The sequence below is a fragment of the Thermoascus crustaceus genome (genome assembly GCF_041956765.1).
Source record: "Thermoascus crustaceus strain CBS 181.67 unplaced genomic scaffold VTN00scaffold_8, whole genome shotgun sequence".
In the NCBI taxonomy this organism is placed as follows: domain Eukaryota; kingdom Fungi; phylum Ascomycota; class Eurotiomycetes; order Eurotiales; family Thermoascaceae; genus Thermoascus; species Thermoascus crustaceus.
In genome coordinates, this window is record NW_027192534.1 from 1,161,096 (window position 1) to 1,176,979 (window position 15,884).

Sequence of the window (15,884 nt, forward strand, 5' to 3'; positions counted from 1 at the left end):
GTCGCGTCTCATAGTATCACCACGCTTTTTTTTCTTTCTTTTCTCCTCTCACGATGACTTCTGCTAACTACGTATGGCCCCCGACGTCTCCGTGGCCCTGACTCGGGTTCTAACCGCCTGCAGATGTCCCCCACCCCTCCGTCCACGACGACTCCAACATGGCACGACTTCGAGCGGAAGGTCGACGAGGTCAAGCCGTCCAAGACGTAAGCCTACCCCATGTCGCTGCTGCTCGTTTTTCTTTGCATGATGTGCCTAAATCAAGTTGGGAATCTCTCTGAAAAACACTTGAAGAGAACATATTAACTTGTCTATCTGAATTCTGTACCCTTCGAACCTCTATGTGCTACTCTTTTCCATTTTCTGGGACTGCAGCTAACTAGACCCTGAAGTGACATAAACTACCTGGTCATGGACTACCTTGTCACCAACGGCTATCCTTCTGCTGCGAAGAAATTTGCCATCGAGGCTAATATCCAGCCCAAGGTCGACGTGGAGTCGATCCAGGAGAGAGTTGAGATTCGCAGTGCGATCCACTCTGGGGACATTCAGACTGCAATCGAGAAGATCAACGAGTTGAACCCTCAGGTATGCATCTTTCCTCGCAAAGTGTACCCTTCCGGTCCATCATTCCCCATTTTCTTGCTATGATTAAACCAGTTTCATGCACCACTCATATACCCTTCTGGGTGTTGATGAAAAACAAACATCTTCAGTCCTCAGTATGAACAGCAACAACGTCACTGCTTCTGTTTCTTGTCATAATTTTACCACTTCTCCGATAGTGAGCTCTGGCTGACAAGAATCCCATAGATCCTCGATGAAAACCCATCTCTTCACTTTGCCCTTCTCCGTTTGCAGCTTGTCGAACTGATTCGTAAATGCACCTCTACTCCAAATGGAGATATAACCCCGGCCCTGGAGTTCGCAACATCCCAGCTTGCCCCCAGGGCACCCACAAACCCCCAATTTTTGGAAGACTTGGAGCGGACCCTCGCTCTGTTGATCTTCCCCTCTGAGAATCTAGCCCCTTCTCTTGCCGCGCTCCTGCACCCTGACCTGCGTAAGGAGATCGCGACAAGGGTCAACGAGGCGATTCTTCAAAGCCAGGGTGCTCGTAAAGAGGCCCGGCTACGTAACCTCGTCAAGCTGCGTGCTTGGGCCGAGCAGAAGGCTCGTGAAGCAAAAAAGGATATCCCAGAGAAGCTAGATGTCGGGTTAGTCTCCGAGAATAGCAATGCCGCGAACGACGGCCGCAGTAGCAGCCAGAATGGCAGCTCCAACGATGCAGTAATGGCCAACAACGGCGATGTCGATCCGATGATTTCGTGATCCGCGCGTAAAGTGGGATCACATGTTCTTCCAAACCCTGACGACGCCAACTCCATCGAACCACTGATCATGATGTGATATGAGAACCTATTGTTCCCTGCATTTAGCGAGGCGTTTTGGCGATCTATGGTTTGACTGGACTGGACTGAACTATGACAGGACTCTTAATTCAGACATGTTGAATTTGGTATGATTATTATTTGTTTGGAGATCTTCCCTCGGCACATGTGTGCGTGCAACTAGCAACTAGCTGGTGATTTTCCAGCGAATCTCTTAATTTTACCGACTCCTTGAATTACACGGTGCAATCTTTAACATCAAATGGAACAATCGATCTAATTACATCTCATCTCGTCTTCGAATCTCTTTAATAATCATGTTCTCTAATAGCACAAGTACCTCAAGTGAAAGTTCAAAACGGACAGTACGCTCGGACAAGACCTCTGTTGGAATATATATATAAAGGTCTACCTGGATTTCGGGGTCAAGATCTTGTAGGACGGTTAGGATGTACTGCCAAATTTATCCGGTAGGAAGCAAAGCGGCAAACAATTGGCAACTTTGTTTTTTCTGCTCTAATTTTTGTGGCAAATTTAAGATTACCAAAACTAAGGCACTACTTAAACGTCCACCAGCCGGCTTGCAGTGCGCCGATCGCATTCGGACTCCCTGTTTTCAATAAGACAAAAAATATGCAAGACAATGACGTGATGATGGACACCTTGATATAGCAAGTTGCTCATCCTTATGCCATGTGACCTCTTACCTATAAGGGAAGCGCTGGATAAGATAGGGGAGCAGAACGCATTGAAGTTTTCTTTTGCATCAGTATATAAGATCTAGACACGCACCTGGTTATATCATTTTTACAGCAAGGTAATTATTCCTCTCACAGTAGAACTAGGACGTCGCATCTAGAAACCGCTCGAGAACCTGGCATGTAACGTCACGTGTTGCAGGGGTATGACGTTGGCCTCCGCGGACCCTGGATATCAGCAGCTGGACCCATGGGCGCTTCTCTCACTTTTCTTCTGCTCTGCAGCGGTCATTCCTGTCTTTGCTGCTTCTCTCTCGATGGATTACATGTAAATATATAGTTGTTCCCATTGACTTTTACCGAGACAGGCGAGTTAGGCATCTCTTCGATAACAATGCTGACCGCTGCCTTGCGGAGCGGCCCGGATAGTTTGGCATTGAGAAGAATTGGATTATTATCCCGTCAATTCAATGGCACACAACCATCCGTGTATGTAGGCATTGCGAGACAGCGTGCTCTTCATTCTCTACGTCCAAGGCCGGTCACTCAATGTCTGAGGAACCGACTGCCATGCTCTCGACTTCTCCTCAGCACGGCCTTAGCCGTCCGGCACAACTCGGCATTGCCAAGAAAGATCCAGGAAGCCCGACGGAGGCCTCTTGTGGATCTTCTATATAGATTGTTTGCGTGGTGTGGTTTTTTCATTGTCTCCAGCGGCGTCGTTGTTGTGGCATTCTTCATATATGATGCTTCTACCTACCGCCCGGAGCCAAGCGCTGAGGATGTTCCTGTGTCCGAATTGGCTCTCAATCCTAGACGCGGTGGCCCGAAGAATCTGCCTATTGCGGAAGTCCTGCTCGGCGATGAGGACACAGAGGAAAGGCAAGTGCAGAAGGGCAAACCGAAGCTGGTCATACTGGGCACGGGATGGGGGAGCATTGCTCTGCTGAAGCACCTCAACCCGGGAGATTACCACGTTACGGTGGTGTCTCCGACCAATTACTTCCTGTTTACGCCTATGTTGCCCTCTGCGACTGTCGGGACGTTGGGATTAAGGTCGCTGGTTGAACCCATCCGGCGGATTATACAGCGGGTTCGGGGTGACTTTGTGAAGGCTCAAGCTGAAGACGTGGACTTCTCTGCCAAGCTGGTCGAGGTGTCACAGGTGGACGCCAGTGGCAACAAACAACATTTCTATATCCCGTACGACAAGCTGGTTATTGCTGTCGGTACGTCTTGACCGTGCAATCTGTTGAGACTGCGCTAACTGGAAAGCCAGGTTCTACGACAAACCCGCATGGCGTCAAGGGTCTGGAACACTGTCACTTTCTGAAAACGATCGACCATGCTCGGGAGATTAGAAACAAAGTATTGGAAAATCTGGAGCTCGCCTGTCTGCCGACAACAAGTGATGAGGAGCGACGACGGCTTCTGTCGTTCGTAGTCTGCGGCGGCGGGCCAACAGGCGTTGAATTCGCAGCAGAGCTCTTCGACATGCTAAACGAAGACCTGCTGCATTCGTTTCCCAAAATTCTGAGAAATGAGATCTCCGTTCATGTCATTCAGAGCAGGAGTCACATTCTCAACACTTACGATGAAGCACTTTCCAGATATGCCGAGGTATGCTTTCCCCATGATTAACGACATGTACCGGTGCTGATTCCAGCAGGCCCGTTTTGCGCATGACCAGGTCGATGTTCTGACCAACTCACGCGTCAAGGAAGTCAGACCAGACAAGATCTTGTTCACCCAAATGGAACATGGAAAGCCGGTCGTGAAGGAGATCCCAATGGGCTTCTGTTTGTGGTCAACTGGAGTCTGTGAGTTCATACAATCTTTCTCGCTCTGCTGAATTCCTGGGCTAATCATTTCAGCACAAACCGAGTTCTGCCAGAGACTCTCCAAGAAACTCGAAGGGCAGAATAACAAGCACGCTCTAGAGACCGATACTCATTTGCGTCTGATTGGAGCTCCTCTAGGAGACGTCTATGCCATCGGCGACTGCTCTACGGTCCAGAACAACATAACGGACCACCTTGTTACCTTCTTGCGCACCATCGCCTGGGAAAAAGGAAAAGACCCGGAGAAAGTTCACATCACGTTCAGAGAATGGCGTGACGTCGCAAGCCGTGTCAAGAAGCGTTTCCCACAGGCTGCCAACCACCTCCGCCGTCTGGACCGGCTCTTCGAGCAGTACGACAAGGACCAGTCCGGCACGCTCGACTTCGGCGAACTCCACGAGCTCCTGCACCAGATAGACACCAAGCTCACCTCCCTCCCCGCGACGGCGCAGCGCGCAAACCAACAAGGTGAATATCTGGCCCGCAAGTTCAACAAGATTGCCACTTCCTTGCCAGCCATGAATGTCAACCAGATCGACTACGGCAAGCTCGATGAGGCCGTGTACAAGGCGTTCCAGTACAAGCACCTCGGCAGCCTGGCGTACATCGGGAACGCGGCCGTCTTCGATCTCGACCGGTTGAACTGGAGCGGGGGTCTGTTGGCCGTGTATCTCTGGCGGAGCGTGTACTTCGCGGAGAGCGTCAGCTTCCGCACACGGATGATGCTAGCTATGGATTGGGCGAAGAGGGCACTGTTTGGAAGAGGTATGTACTAATATTATCATCTTTCTGTTAACCCTACCTAATATGCTTTTTCTTCCCCCGAACTACTGCGTTGGATAAGATTGATCACTGACACTTGCCTGCTTAACCCACAGATCTGATGAGCTTTTAATTGATAAGAGAGAGCCATGTGATGAAACGATCTATCTGTCTATCTATCTAGCCTTGTCCCGCATCTGTTTCACGCCGACATGTACATCCATCCTTGTGTGCCTATCGGCAGCAATCTTGGTAATAATGTCTTTTATCTTATATGGAAGGGGCTTTTATCTACCCTTGAGTCATTCGTTATCTTTAGGGTTTCTCTCTTTTTGTATGTCGTTCTTTTTTCTGTTTCCTGACGTCTCTTGTGTGGGTGCCTTCTCTATACTTTAGATTTCTTTCTTCTTTTTTTTCTTTCCTCTTTTTCGGTATATTGTATGAATGTCATTGATAAAAGCGAGGATTGAGAAGGAAATGTAAAATTCAGGGATAATTTCTATTGACTTTCCTAACCTGACAAGGATTATAGTAGGGCCTGCCCACCCAAACCAGATTGGACGATGGGGCTTAGATACCTAGGTATGTACTGAAATGTCAGTACGAAGTATGCACAACCTTCCCAAGCCAAAGTGTTTCCATGTTGTCTGGCACAACTTTCTGAAACATGCCCATTTGCGCGAAACCCATCGTCAATGCATAAGTTCGGAGTACCTACAGAGGCAGCCACTGAGACGAGCCCAAAGCGACAGGGAATCTTTCACTAGTACAATATGCCTAGAGACTATCGAAATATATTAGGTGGAACGGATCTTCTAAAGCAGAGTTCTTTTTCCACGACTTTGCAGCTCCGAGGAAACGAAGCAGCTCATCTCTACTATCTACCATTTCAAGCAGAATAACAACAAAAAACTTGATTCCAACCACAATGGCTTCAGGTAGAAAAGCGATGAGGGCCTTTAAACTACTCCAGTGGGGAAGCCAGGCCAGTATGTTGACGTCCCCGTGCTAACTCCAGGTCCTGGCGAGGTCCTGGTCCGCATGAAGGCTGTCGGCCTTTGCAGGTCTGACCTGGACATGGTTGACAGCCATCCTGGGTCAGCCCCCTATGCGAACTCCATTCCCCAAGGTTATACCCTGGGCCACGAGAATGCCGGAGTGGTGGAAGAGCTTGGCGTCGGAGTGAGAGATCTGAAGAAGGGCGAAGCGGTAGTGGTACACCACATGCGACACTGCGGGAACTGCGAATACTGCACTGACGGCGCAGAACAGCACTGAGAGGCCTTCAAGCGTAATGCCATGCGGCTGCGGGTTCGACGGCGGATTGGCGGAGTTTATGGTCGTTCCGAGAGCAGAGCTCGTCTCTATCGGTGACCAGGATCCCGTCTACTTCGCGCCCTTGACGGATGCGGGCGTTACGGCTTACCATGCTGTTCAGACCATCATCGGCCGGCTACGACCCGGGACAAGTGCAGCCGTTATTGGCGTTGGTGGCCTCAGGGCCTATGGCCTTCAGTTCATCAAACACCTTTCCCAGGCTCGCATCTTCGCTCTGGACATCTCTCCGGAACGGCTGAAGCTCGCCAAGGAGCTGGGCGCGCACGAAGTCGTGTCTTCCGACGACAAAGCCGCTGATACGATCTTGGAATTGACGGGCGGTCGGGGCGTGGAGGGCATCATCGATCTTGTGGGCAGTGATCGACTGAGTCCCTGGCCTTGGCAGCGAACATATCTCGACCCCGGGGACACATCGTTCTGGTCGGGATGCAGGACGGCACCCTTACCGTGGGATGGGGTCTAATTGCCACGGACTGCGAGTTTGCGATCTCACTGGGGAGCACCAGGCAGGATCTGAAGGAGTGCTGTCAGCTGGCTTCACAGGGGCTGCTGCGTATCGATGCGCAGAGCTTCCGGTTCGATGAGATTCAGGAAGCGTATGATCTCGTTAGAGAGGGGAAGTTGCAAGGGAGGGCGGTTATTGTGATGGACTAAATAAATGAATTGCGTGACAATAATGATGGTAGTAGGATGGTTATATTTATTTGCAGATACTTAAGCAATGTCGAATACATTCGAAAAGGAGTCCCTCAACAAGGTTCTGTGACTAGATTATGTGTGTGTGGTCTTTCGAGAAGAATTCTTCATGCATTAGCAGAAGATCATTGTCCTCGGAGACATAAATCAACTAGATTACATAGACATGTTTTTTGCAGCTGACATCTCATTTCTCAATATTCCTATGGCATCTCTAAGCTGCTAAGAAGAAAAGGTATATACAACAACGTACTGCCGCACCGCGACGTGGGACAGAATGTTGTCTATGCACATGCCTTTTACGTAGCTGATTAATATTCTCAGGAAGCAATAATAGCTGCAATTGGGTCAACCTGGCGCTTAGACAAGTTAGGCGGAATATACGCCCCTCTGCGCCGTAAATGCATTAGTGGTAGATGGCCTTAGAGCAAATAAACCCTCCTATCCCGAGATGTAAAATGCGAGAGAAACCAGCCCAGATGCCCCGAACGCCATCTCCAGCCCCAGCCCCATATATATGACCTTGACCCTCTATTCGCTTCATCACCCCAAGCTCCGCCAAAAGCTTGTTTAAGTTAAAGCAATCATGGTTTCATTAACCTCAGTCCCAGTCCATTGCATCTTCAGGCTCAGTGCTAGCTCTCTTCTTTCCCGCACCGCTCTTCCTGCCCCTCGACCGCTTGGGCGGACCTCCGCCTGAGGCGGAGCTCTTCCGCTTGGCGGGTTTACTCCCGTTAGCACCGGTCAAGGCAGCTCCCATTTCATCCATGTCCGCAGCATCATCAGGGCTATCAAGGTCGTCCTCATCATTAGCTCCCACTTTCAATTCATCATCGATCGAGAGCAGCGTTGCGAATTCCCGGCATTTAGCCAACATAGCTTCCTGGCTGTCCAGACAGCCCATGTTCCTGGATATTGCCTCCCAGAACTTATCTCCTGTGACTCCATGGACCTTTGAGGGAGCGCGGTTCAGATCTTTTGCGTTACCTTTGCCGTCCTTCTGCCGAACGTGTGCATTTATGCCATAAAGGCGACGGAGGTAAGTTCGAGCCTCCCACAACATCGACAGAGCAGCGGCTGCAGTGGCCAATCGCCGCAAAGTTTCAGGGTTAACCGGATGTGGTGGGGCCATGTCCATCGGCACGTCTCCAGGTGGAGGAGGCGGGTTCTCTCCCTCCTGAGGAGGCTCAATCTTTGTAGGGAAGATTTCCGTTTCGATAGAGTGAGCAACGATGGTACCAGTGGCAGCCACAATACGCTCCATACAGCTGATCGTTGGCAGCAGCTCAGCCAATTGACCATACTCAAAGAAGGCTAAATTCTGGGATACGAATCTGGCGAGTAGGAGGTGCTCTGGTGGATTACCCGACGTTTCGAGATTTTTGAGCTCAAAGTCGACTTTCGAGCAGAGGTTTGAGAGGAACTTCTTTTGATACTTGCTATTGCTGGTCTTGATGATCTCGAATAACGGGGCAAGTTTTGCGGTGTATGGACGTGCTAAAGCTCCGCTAGAATCGCCGACGATATCACGCTGGTAATAGAAAGCATCCTGCACTGCCCTCATGTACTCTCTGTCAAACATAGACTCGTACTGTGTATGAAGCATTTTGTGTGTATCGAATGCTACCTTGGCTATTGCCGGTACAGTCGATGTTTCAAGTGAGACAAGGACACCCGCACATTCCTTGGGATGGACTAGGCCCTGACGGTTGATACTCGCGATGAGCTCAATAGCAGTCAATGCATACGCATCTTGCCGCGACTGCGCAACCCGAAGCATATGTCGAAGGAAATGTTGGGCAATCAGCGCTGCAGCGCCATCGTTGTCGCTGGCTTTCAACGATCCGCCCAACCTAGTCGAGCTTTCCTGATCGACCTCTTCCTTGGACGGCTGTACCAATTTCTCCGACCTGCCTTCGTGGATGGCGAAGAAATCGGAAAACGCCCTCAACACGATGTTCTGCAGATTGGCATTGTCCTCCTCGAATACTGACGATAGTATACGCCTCGGCTGCTCCCTGCTAAACTGTGCCGGCCAGGACTGGCAGATTGAACCCAAGCTTTCGAAAGCCATGACTCTCAATTCTAACGGTTGCCTTGGAAGGGTAAATGGAATGATAGAGTCAACCATCAGTCCCGCCACCGAACCCCCCTTCCAAGATGGGAACGCATTCTTGAAATGCGGTTCGTATTTTTCGAGGTCACAGTGTCGTCCAACACAACCAGCGATTCTGACATAGCTTCGAGCCCTAGCCAAGACATCGGATTTGGCTCCATCCGCAAGATTGATATCTCTGGCTTGATTGATGCCTTTCAGCACGGATATTGTCAGTTTCACTAACCGCTCAGTGTTTTGCAAAACACCATTTATAGTCCAAAGGCAAGCCATGACTTCATTTAACTCTGCCCTAGCGAGCTTGGCAACGCTCTTGAAAAGGTCATTCTGGACCTCCTTGAGCAGGGTATTATGCGCCGTAGACACGTATGGCAGGACACAACGGTAGATGACTACGACTGATCTGAAAATAAACAGATCGTCGGCAGTGACCAGATGGCCTATGTAAGGGTGAAGCGTCTGCAGCTGGTCGGGGCTAAAAAGTTTTGCATTAGCCTTTGCGAAGACCGTAATTGTCTGCAACAGAGCCTGCTGGTAGTCCTTCTCTGATGATTCAGAATCATCCACGAGCCGCTCGAACATGTTCGAAACCATCGCTTTGCAGACCTTGAAGTTTGGAGATGCGGTTTTCGAGCTGTCAGACAGGACTTTCTTAAGAAATGCACCAAGACTCTCAACCGCCGTTTCACTGCGTTGCACCAGGTTGACAATGAGAACGACATGCTCCCCGAGGGCGGCTTTAAGCTTTGGTGCATCTTGTATTGAGTCAATAGAACTGTGGAAGGAAGTGAGCCATATCTCTTCGAAAGTTTGGCGAGCTAATGTGGCTACACCTTCCTCGAGATCGCTAGCCCGTTGAAGGAGACTGTCTAAAATTGAAAGCTGTAGGTCCTTCCGCCCAGTTTTCAGGTAGATATCCTTTAGTATTCCTATACACCGTTTTCTAACACCAGCAGTGGGATCAGCCGCGCAGGTAAGGATAGTTCGGCATCCCTCTTCTTCAAGTCCCGGCTTCAGGGCAATACATTTCGCAATCAAGGAAAGAGCAGAATCTCGGACCATAGGCGATGCATCAGCTGCACACCTGAGAATAATCCGCATGACGGAAGGGTCTCGGTCGAGAAGGCTCGGGTCCTTTTCCAGCATGGCAATCACACTTTTCAAGCTACGACTGCGCACCTTTGCTTGATCACTAGTTATAGAATTCAACAGAACTCTGAGGATCGTGTCGAAAGCCTTGCAGAAGCCCATGTTCAAAACTGTCAAGATATATGCGAATTTCCCATGAGATGTAGGGACGTCATCGAATTGACTGGACAGAATCAGTATCGTTCCGACAACACGATCAATTATTACATACCTATTAGTCTCCAGCCATCTCGAATCTGACAGCATCTTTTGAAGAACACCGATCAATTCGTCGGTTGCACTGTCTCGATTCACTTCTTCTTTCTCCTCAGAATCGTAGTAAGTGAGACAGACCGTCTTTGCCCACTGCGTCAGGTAGTAGCCACGCGCGCTCGTGAGCTGCCAGCTATCTAGATCTCTGCTCTGTAGATATTCTAACGTTATGCGATATGGCCCATCTGCGACAATCAGATCCTGGGGATGTAATGCACGCCTTAGATAGTCATCAAATAGCTGCCGAAGATAGTCCGTGAGATCGCATGCCGTCTCTTCCATGCTAGGAATTAAGTGTTGAGCAGCTGCAGAGAGATCTGAGATGGCAGACCCCATCCAGCCCAGAAGCTCAAGCGCCATATTCTTTGCTGTCGCCGGACTCTTATCATGATCAGCAATACCAACCATATGAGAAGCCAGTATGCGCAACAGCAACTCCGCTGCTGGCCAGTCCGTAGAGCCCAGTACATTGATCAGATCCTCAGTGAACAGATCAAGGATATTCCGGTAAGGCTGGTCTCCGGTCTTTGTCGAAGTCATTGCACGCTGCACAATGAATTTGACAATATACTGCGCGCTGCGGAACGCGTTGTCATACAGACGGTCCACTTTGCTCGCAAGACGTTCCAGAGACACTTTTAATTCCAACATGTCTTCATCTGAATCGCTCCGGTCCTGGTCCTTGTTATCACCTGAGAGCTCGTCATCATCTTCAGCAGGCATGGGAAGTCGGCGCTTGGCCTTGGATGGCCGCGACAAGGGAGCCTCCAATGCGGTGGTCTGGACGAGCTGCATAACGAGTGCAGTGAGGAACTGGATATTTTTGCCATCGCTAAGTTTGAATTGTCTTGCGTTCTGACGCGTGGATGGTAACTTCTCCAACGAGACGAGGATCTCATCGAGAATGTACGGGCGTTGAAGAGGGTATTTCGAGAAAATCTTAGCGAGCACATCCATTGCCGCACGACGGACAGTCTCGTATCTCTGATACCCGACTGCGGATTCTTTGTCATTATGAGCATTTTCCACAAAAATCAATTTCGCTGCAAGGAACTCTGTCGCAGTGATAACGTTCTCTGTGACGTCGATCCTCGAGAGGAAGTTGGCCAAAAGAGCAAGCACTTTCTTGGCCTGATGGATTAAACTTCCAATTGTTTTCTTTTGAGAAGAAAACAATTGGAAGAACTGAGAGTCTTTGCCGCCCGAGCGTGATTCAACAGCCGGAACAATACAGTTATCAAAAACTTGATTAAGAACGGTGGGAATGGCCTGTATAAGATCTTCTGGGCACAACTCCTTTTCATTCTGACGACCAGACATAATCTGAAGAAGTGTCCCGATTGCCAAAAGCGCATTATGCATATCCTCGATTTTCCTCAGCCAGTCCTGAGACTCGGACTCGTTTGAAGGATCATCCAACTTCAAGTCTGGAGCTTGAGCAGAGATGATAGGTCCTTCGCAGAGTTTCTGGATTCGAGCCAAGTAGTCAGAGGGGATGTCGTGCAGTCTTGAAAACCCCACCACCTTCTGCATGGCTTTCTGAAGGCGACTGTGAACTTCGGAGCTAAGAATGAACCCATTGACCTCCAGCAAATTTGCAGCTTTGAATATAACATTCGATCCTTGCGCTGGAGTCGCCGATGAGGTATCGGGCTCCAACTGATCCTCAGCCTCGAAAATCTCGTGCAGAAGGTCTTGTAATTTGAGCAAAGCAGCATCAGCTTCCTCCTTCTGGTCCTTGAGTCGTAATGCCGTGAGAGTACTCTCCCCATCAGAGTTCAACTTCCTTCTCTTAGCGGATCCCTGGTCAGGAAGCAGTTCGTAGTCAGTGTGCTTGGCGGGTGCCGGCAATGGAGGAACCACCACAACCGGCTGCAGAGCCGGTTGACTTGGCTGTGTGTAAGATGCAAAGGATGACTTATTGTTCTCAAGGAACGAACGTTCGTTGAACGACGATGCGATCCTTGCCGTAGAAGCAGAGACGGGCGTAGGCAGAGACTTCGGGAAAGGATCTCCATTCTGGGTCTTTGAGGTCGGTGTCACTGGCGTAGGGTCTATGACTCTCCTGTCAGAAACTTGTATAAAGAATGAAGAAAGGTAAATAGTTACTTACACCGGAAGGCTATGTCTGTGGAGTCCAGCACTATCTTGGCAAATGGGCCCAGTTTACCACGGCTCAGGGGCTCACTGTTGAGAGTTGTAGGTGATTTGTCGATGCTTTTAGTGCCAGCTGGGAGCTTAAATTTACTGTAGCCAATATGAGCACATGGTATCGGAGGATACTGGGTCTGGCTTACAATTCCGTCAACTGGTCACCATCCAACAGATGCTGCAGATATTCCCGAGTCGTGTCCAAACGGGAGTTGTCGAGTTCAGAACGAGTCTCGTTGTTCAGGTAATGGAGGATACTGCCCGCAGCTTGACGGTCGTGACTGATCGAGGTCGTGGTAGAGGGTCGGCCAACGTCAGGACGTAGTATGCAGTCTATTTCATAGCAATGCATTAGTGACGGGTTAAATTATATCTCGGAGGGGTCACCAAACAAACCCAGGCCGAATACAGGGGAACTGGTCATCGGAGAATATTGTAACGCCTCGTCAACTGACAGCGGCCTCATGGCACGCTGTACAGTGCCATTTGTGCTGCCATAGCTGTAGGCCTGGGCCTGCGGATGGCCATTGATGACCACTTGTACAGAGGGATGACGGGCTTGGTCCATGACGTGTGTCCCTATTAAGGGGCTTGACTCGCGGGGTGACTGTTAAATAAGCGGTAAAGGCTCAGAGACATGACCGTCATGACATGGTAGCTCAAGAGACATGGTCATGGACGTTGAATGCGTTGTCAGTCTGGGCGTTCTATGGGCAAGATTAATGCGATGTCAGGCACCCGCCCAGCGCGCCGTGCATGCAAGCGTGATCTCTGCCGCGCATTGCTCCACCGCCCAGCTCAGCAGCGCTAGCCTCCCGCGCTCGGTCCGTGCAAATCTTTCCGACCCCGACCAAGAAAGATTTCGAGATCGCAATTCGCCAGGCACAAGAGGCATATTGGGGGACAGCATACAAAAATCCCTTTCAAAAAGAAATTAGATCCGTTAGACAAGAAGAATAAAATTTTCTACGTCCAGCCCTGCCAACATGTCCGCTATTGGCTCTTTGATTTTCTGCACTGACTGCGGAAACCTTTTGCAAGAGTCTACAGGCGACGCAAACGCGATTCTCGTCTGCGATGTCTGCGGGACACGAAACAGAGGTGAGTTGTATTCATCTTGATCTCATATTACAGCTCAGTTTGCTGACACTTGTGGTCAGACACTGTTCCAAAAACTATCATTTCCGAGTCGAAGCCGAACGCGTTCCCTTCAGCGCTGAGAGCAAAGAGATCTGCGGTCCAGACCTTGACGGCGGAAGATAGAAAGACTGAAGCTATCGCCCAGCATACTTGCGCGAAGTGTGGAAGGAAGGAGATGTTCTACACCACCGTTCAGTTGCGCAGTGCAGACGAAGGAAGTACTGTATTCTACTCTTGCGTTTGCGGATACAAGTATGCCAGAATTCTCACCTTGTTTTTTGTCGGGTTTTTGTGCTAATATAACAACCCCAGGGAAACTGCAAACAACTAAGCCGCGATATTTTTCGGTCCATGATCATATCATAACTGTACAATACAACGAAACAAAAAGGCCTATCGATACCAACGCCAGACATTACGCGAGACCCTCAAGCTGCGGGCACGGCTGTATCGGGGAGCAGCGCGTACTCCATCTCTCCGTTCTTCTCGTACTCCGCCATGTCGAGGGCCACAATGATGCTGTCCCTTACAACCTGCTCAGGGTCGTTCCGGAACTTCTTCAACGTCTCTTCCACACCTTCCTCGTCACCCAAGCTGCCGAGAGCTTCAGCGGCTTCGTGTCGCACCATACCGACTTCTTCCTTGTTGCTGAGGGTAGCCGTCAGGCTCGGAATCGCCGCTGGGTGGCACAGCTGCCCAAAAACGAATGCTATCTCGTGTCGGAATAGCGCAGACGGGTCCTGAAGTCCCTTCGCCAAGGCCTGGACAGCGGGAACCGCAGTAGGCAGATCGGGTGGGGAAGCAAGATCGCGAAGTGCAAACATTGCACGGTATCTTTGGAACAGAGGAAGGCTCGTGTCGAGCAGTGTCTTCTCCAACTCGGGAATCGAGTGTTCCTTGGACGACATTGGCAGCGGCGGAGCGGGGTCGATGGAGGCAAAGTCACTATTATCGAAGAAAAAGGATTGTTAGCTAGAAAAAATAAATCTAGGGATAGCATAGACATTTGCAAATATACCTTTGCTTCAGTTTCTCAGACTTCCTCTCCTCAGAGTTTTCCCACACAATTCTGTCGACAGCAATGTCGCACGTCTCTCTAATGACATCGGGCTCGTTCTTATCATCCCTCATAGCCTTCAGCATATCCAAGCTTCCGGAGTGCCCCAGAGCTCCGAGCGCCTCCGCAGCTTCGTGTCGGCACATGACATCTTCTTCGCGGTTGCCAAGGACATCTTGGAGGTAAGGAACGGCATCGAAGTTCTTGGACTGGCCCAGGCAGTATGCCAGTTCGTGCTTGAGGAGGGCGGAGCGAGAGGAAAATGCCGCCGCTATGGCTTGGATCGCAGGGAGTGTCCTTTCCGTAGGTGGCTGCAGGCAAGCGAGGTGCTTGAGGGAGAAAAGGGCGCGAAATCGGCGTGCGAGGGGCTCTGATTCGGAGGTGAGAGTTTTGCGAAGGGCGAGGATGGTCGGGTCAACGCCCTCAGTAGTCTCTATCGCAGCGGGTGCCATGGTCACAGATGGCGAGAATGACAGGTTATCTGCTGTTTTACTCTCTGTGTACTGTTTTCGAGACTGTTGTTTGAATTTCTTATCAAGATAAAACTCGATAAATTTTGGGCGGGGTGGCGGGGCGCTTCATGGCTTGGCCCGCTACGGAGGTACTCCAGACCAGGTACCGCACAGCTATCCAACATCAATTCAAGTCAAAAACATGCTGCTAGTAGCTGTTCAGATGCTTCATGTGTACGAAAAGATAATAATAATAATAAATAACTCATTTGAGTAAAAGCTTAAACACTACTGTGTAGGCATCTACGAGTTTTCAGTCCGTTGCGCGGTAGTAACTGGCCTATCTTCGGTAACATTGGTCTAGATCATCACACTGTAGACAATTTTGATTGCAGGAATACAGAAATTATATCTAGCCTTTTTCAAGTAAATAGCACGGGAAAGTATGCACCAAGGTAGGCTTTCAGGATAGTGCAAAACTGCTATGATGTCATTGCGCCTGACAAGGATCCTCAAGAGGCTTAGATCCCAGAGTTGATAAAGTATATAGTTTTTTTTGATCATTTTGAATAGGTGATATTGTCCGGCTGACCAGTGATGATTATCGTTGCTTCCACAGGCGTACGTTGTGGTAGTGACGGAGCCCCAGGACTCCGCGGCTTAAGCAGGTTAGGCTTATTCTGAGCCGCATTGGGTTCAATTATACATTCTATCTATGGATATCCGAGAAATGTTAGGTTTAGCAACCCAGTTTGAGGAAAGAGTGGTATTCATTGGGCAGTGCCTATATCAAGAGCTCAATAGATTACTTTCGGAGCAATGCTCAACCGAGAATTTTACG

General features: G+C 49.8%; 6 protein-coding genes across 6 annotated transcripts; 4 read left to right on the top strand and 2 right to left on the bottom strand.

Moving 5' to 3' along the window:
* Nucleotides 1-53: 53 nt before the first annotated feature.
* Nucleotides 54-1,332, top strand: VTN00DRAFT_9979 (uncharacterized protein; the record flags this gene model as incomplete). Its single annotated transcript, XM_069436993.1, has 4 exons — nt 54-71; nt 124-206; nt 393-588; nt 814-1,332. The coding sequence occupies 4 exons, from the start codon at nt 54-56 to the stop codon at nt 1,330-1,332; spliced, it is 816 nt and encodes a 271-aa protein (XP_069284578.1).
* A 1,151-nt stretch (nt 1,333-2,483) lies between these two features.
* On the top strand, nt 2,484-4,825 carry VTN00DRAFT_9980 (uncharacterized protein; the record flags this gene model as incomplete). The annotated part of the gene is made up of 5 exons (XM_069436995.1): nt 2,484-3,318; nt 3,369-3,709; nt 3,759-3,909; nt 3,964-4,695; nt 4,809-4,825. 5 exons carry the CDS (start codon nt 2,484-2,486, stop codon nt 4,823-4,825), a joined length of 2,076 nt encoding a protein of 691 aa, XP_069284579.1.
* A 795-nt stretch (nt 4,826-5,620) lies between these two features.
* VTN00DRAFT_9981 (uncharacterized protein) lies at nt 5,621-6,493 on the top strand (the record flags this gene model as incomplete). Its single annotated transcript, XM_069436996.1, has 3 exons — nt 5,621-5,630; nt 5,711-5,907; nt 5,960-6,493. 3 exons carry the CDS (start codon nt 5,621-5,623, stop codon nt 6,491-6,493), a joined length of 741 nt encoding a protein of 246 aa, XP_069284580.1.
* An 834-nt stretch (nt 6,494-7,327) lies between these two features.
* VTN00DRAFT_9982 (uncharacterized protein) lies at nt 7,328-12,962 on the bottom strand (the record flags this gene model as incomplete). Its single annotated transcript, XM_069436997.1, has 5 exons — nt 7,328-10,154; nt 10,203-12,297; nt 12,357-12,490; nt 12,541-12,727; nt 12,791-12,962. The coding sequence occupies 5 exons, from the start codon at nt 12,960-12,962 to the stop codon at nt 7,328-7,330; spliced, it is 5,415 nt and encodes a 1,804-aa protein (XP_069284581.1).
* Nucleotides 12,963-13,380: 418 nt separating this feature from the next.
* VTN00DRAFT_9983 (uncharacterized protein) lies at nt 13,381-13,865 on the top strand (the record flags this gene model as incomplete). The annotated part of the gene is made up of 3 exons (XM_069436998.1): nt 13,381-13,495; nt 13,555-13,786; nt 13,847-13,865. 3 exons carry the CDS (start codon nt 13,381-13,383, stop codon nt 13,863-13,865), a joined length of 366 nt encoding a protein of 121 aa, XP_069284582.1.
* A 97-nt stretch (nt 13,866-13,962) lies between these two features.
* VTN00DRAFT_9984 (uncharacterized protein) lies at nt 13,963-15,043 on the bottom strand (the record flags this gene model as incomplete). The annotated part of the gene is made up of 2 exons (XM_069436999.1): nt 13,963-14,479; nt 14,553-15,043. The coding sequence occupies 2 exons, from the start codon at nt 15,041-15,043 to the stop codon at nt 13,963-13,965; spliced, it is 1,008 nt and encodes a 335-aa protein (XP_069284583.1).
* Between the last annotated feature and the right edge of the window lie 841 nt (nt 15,044-15,884).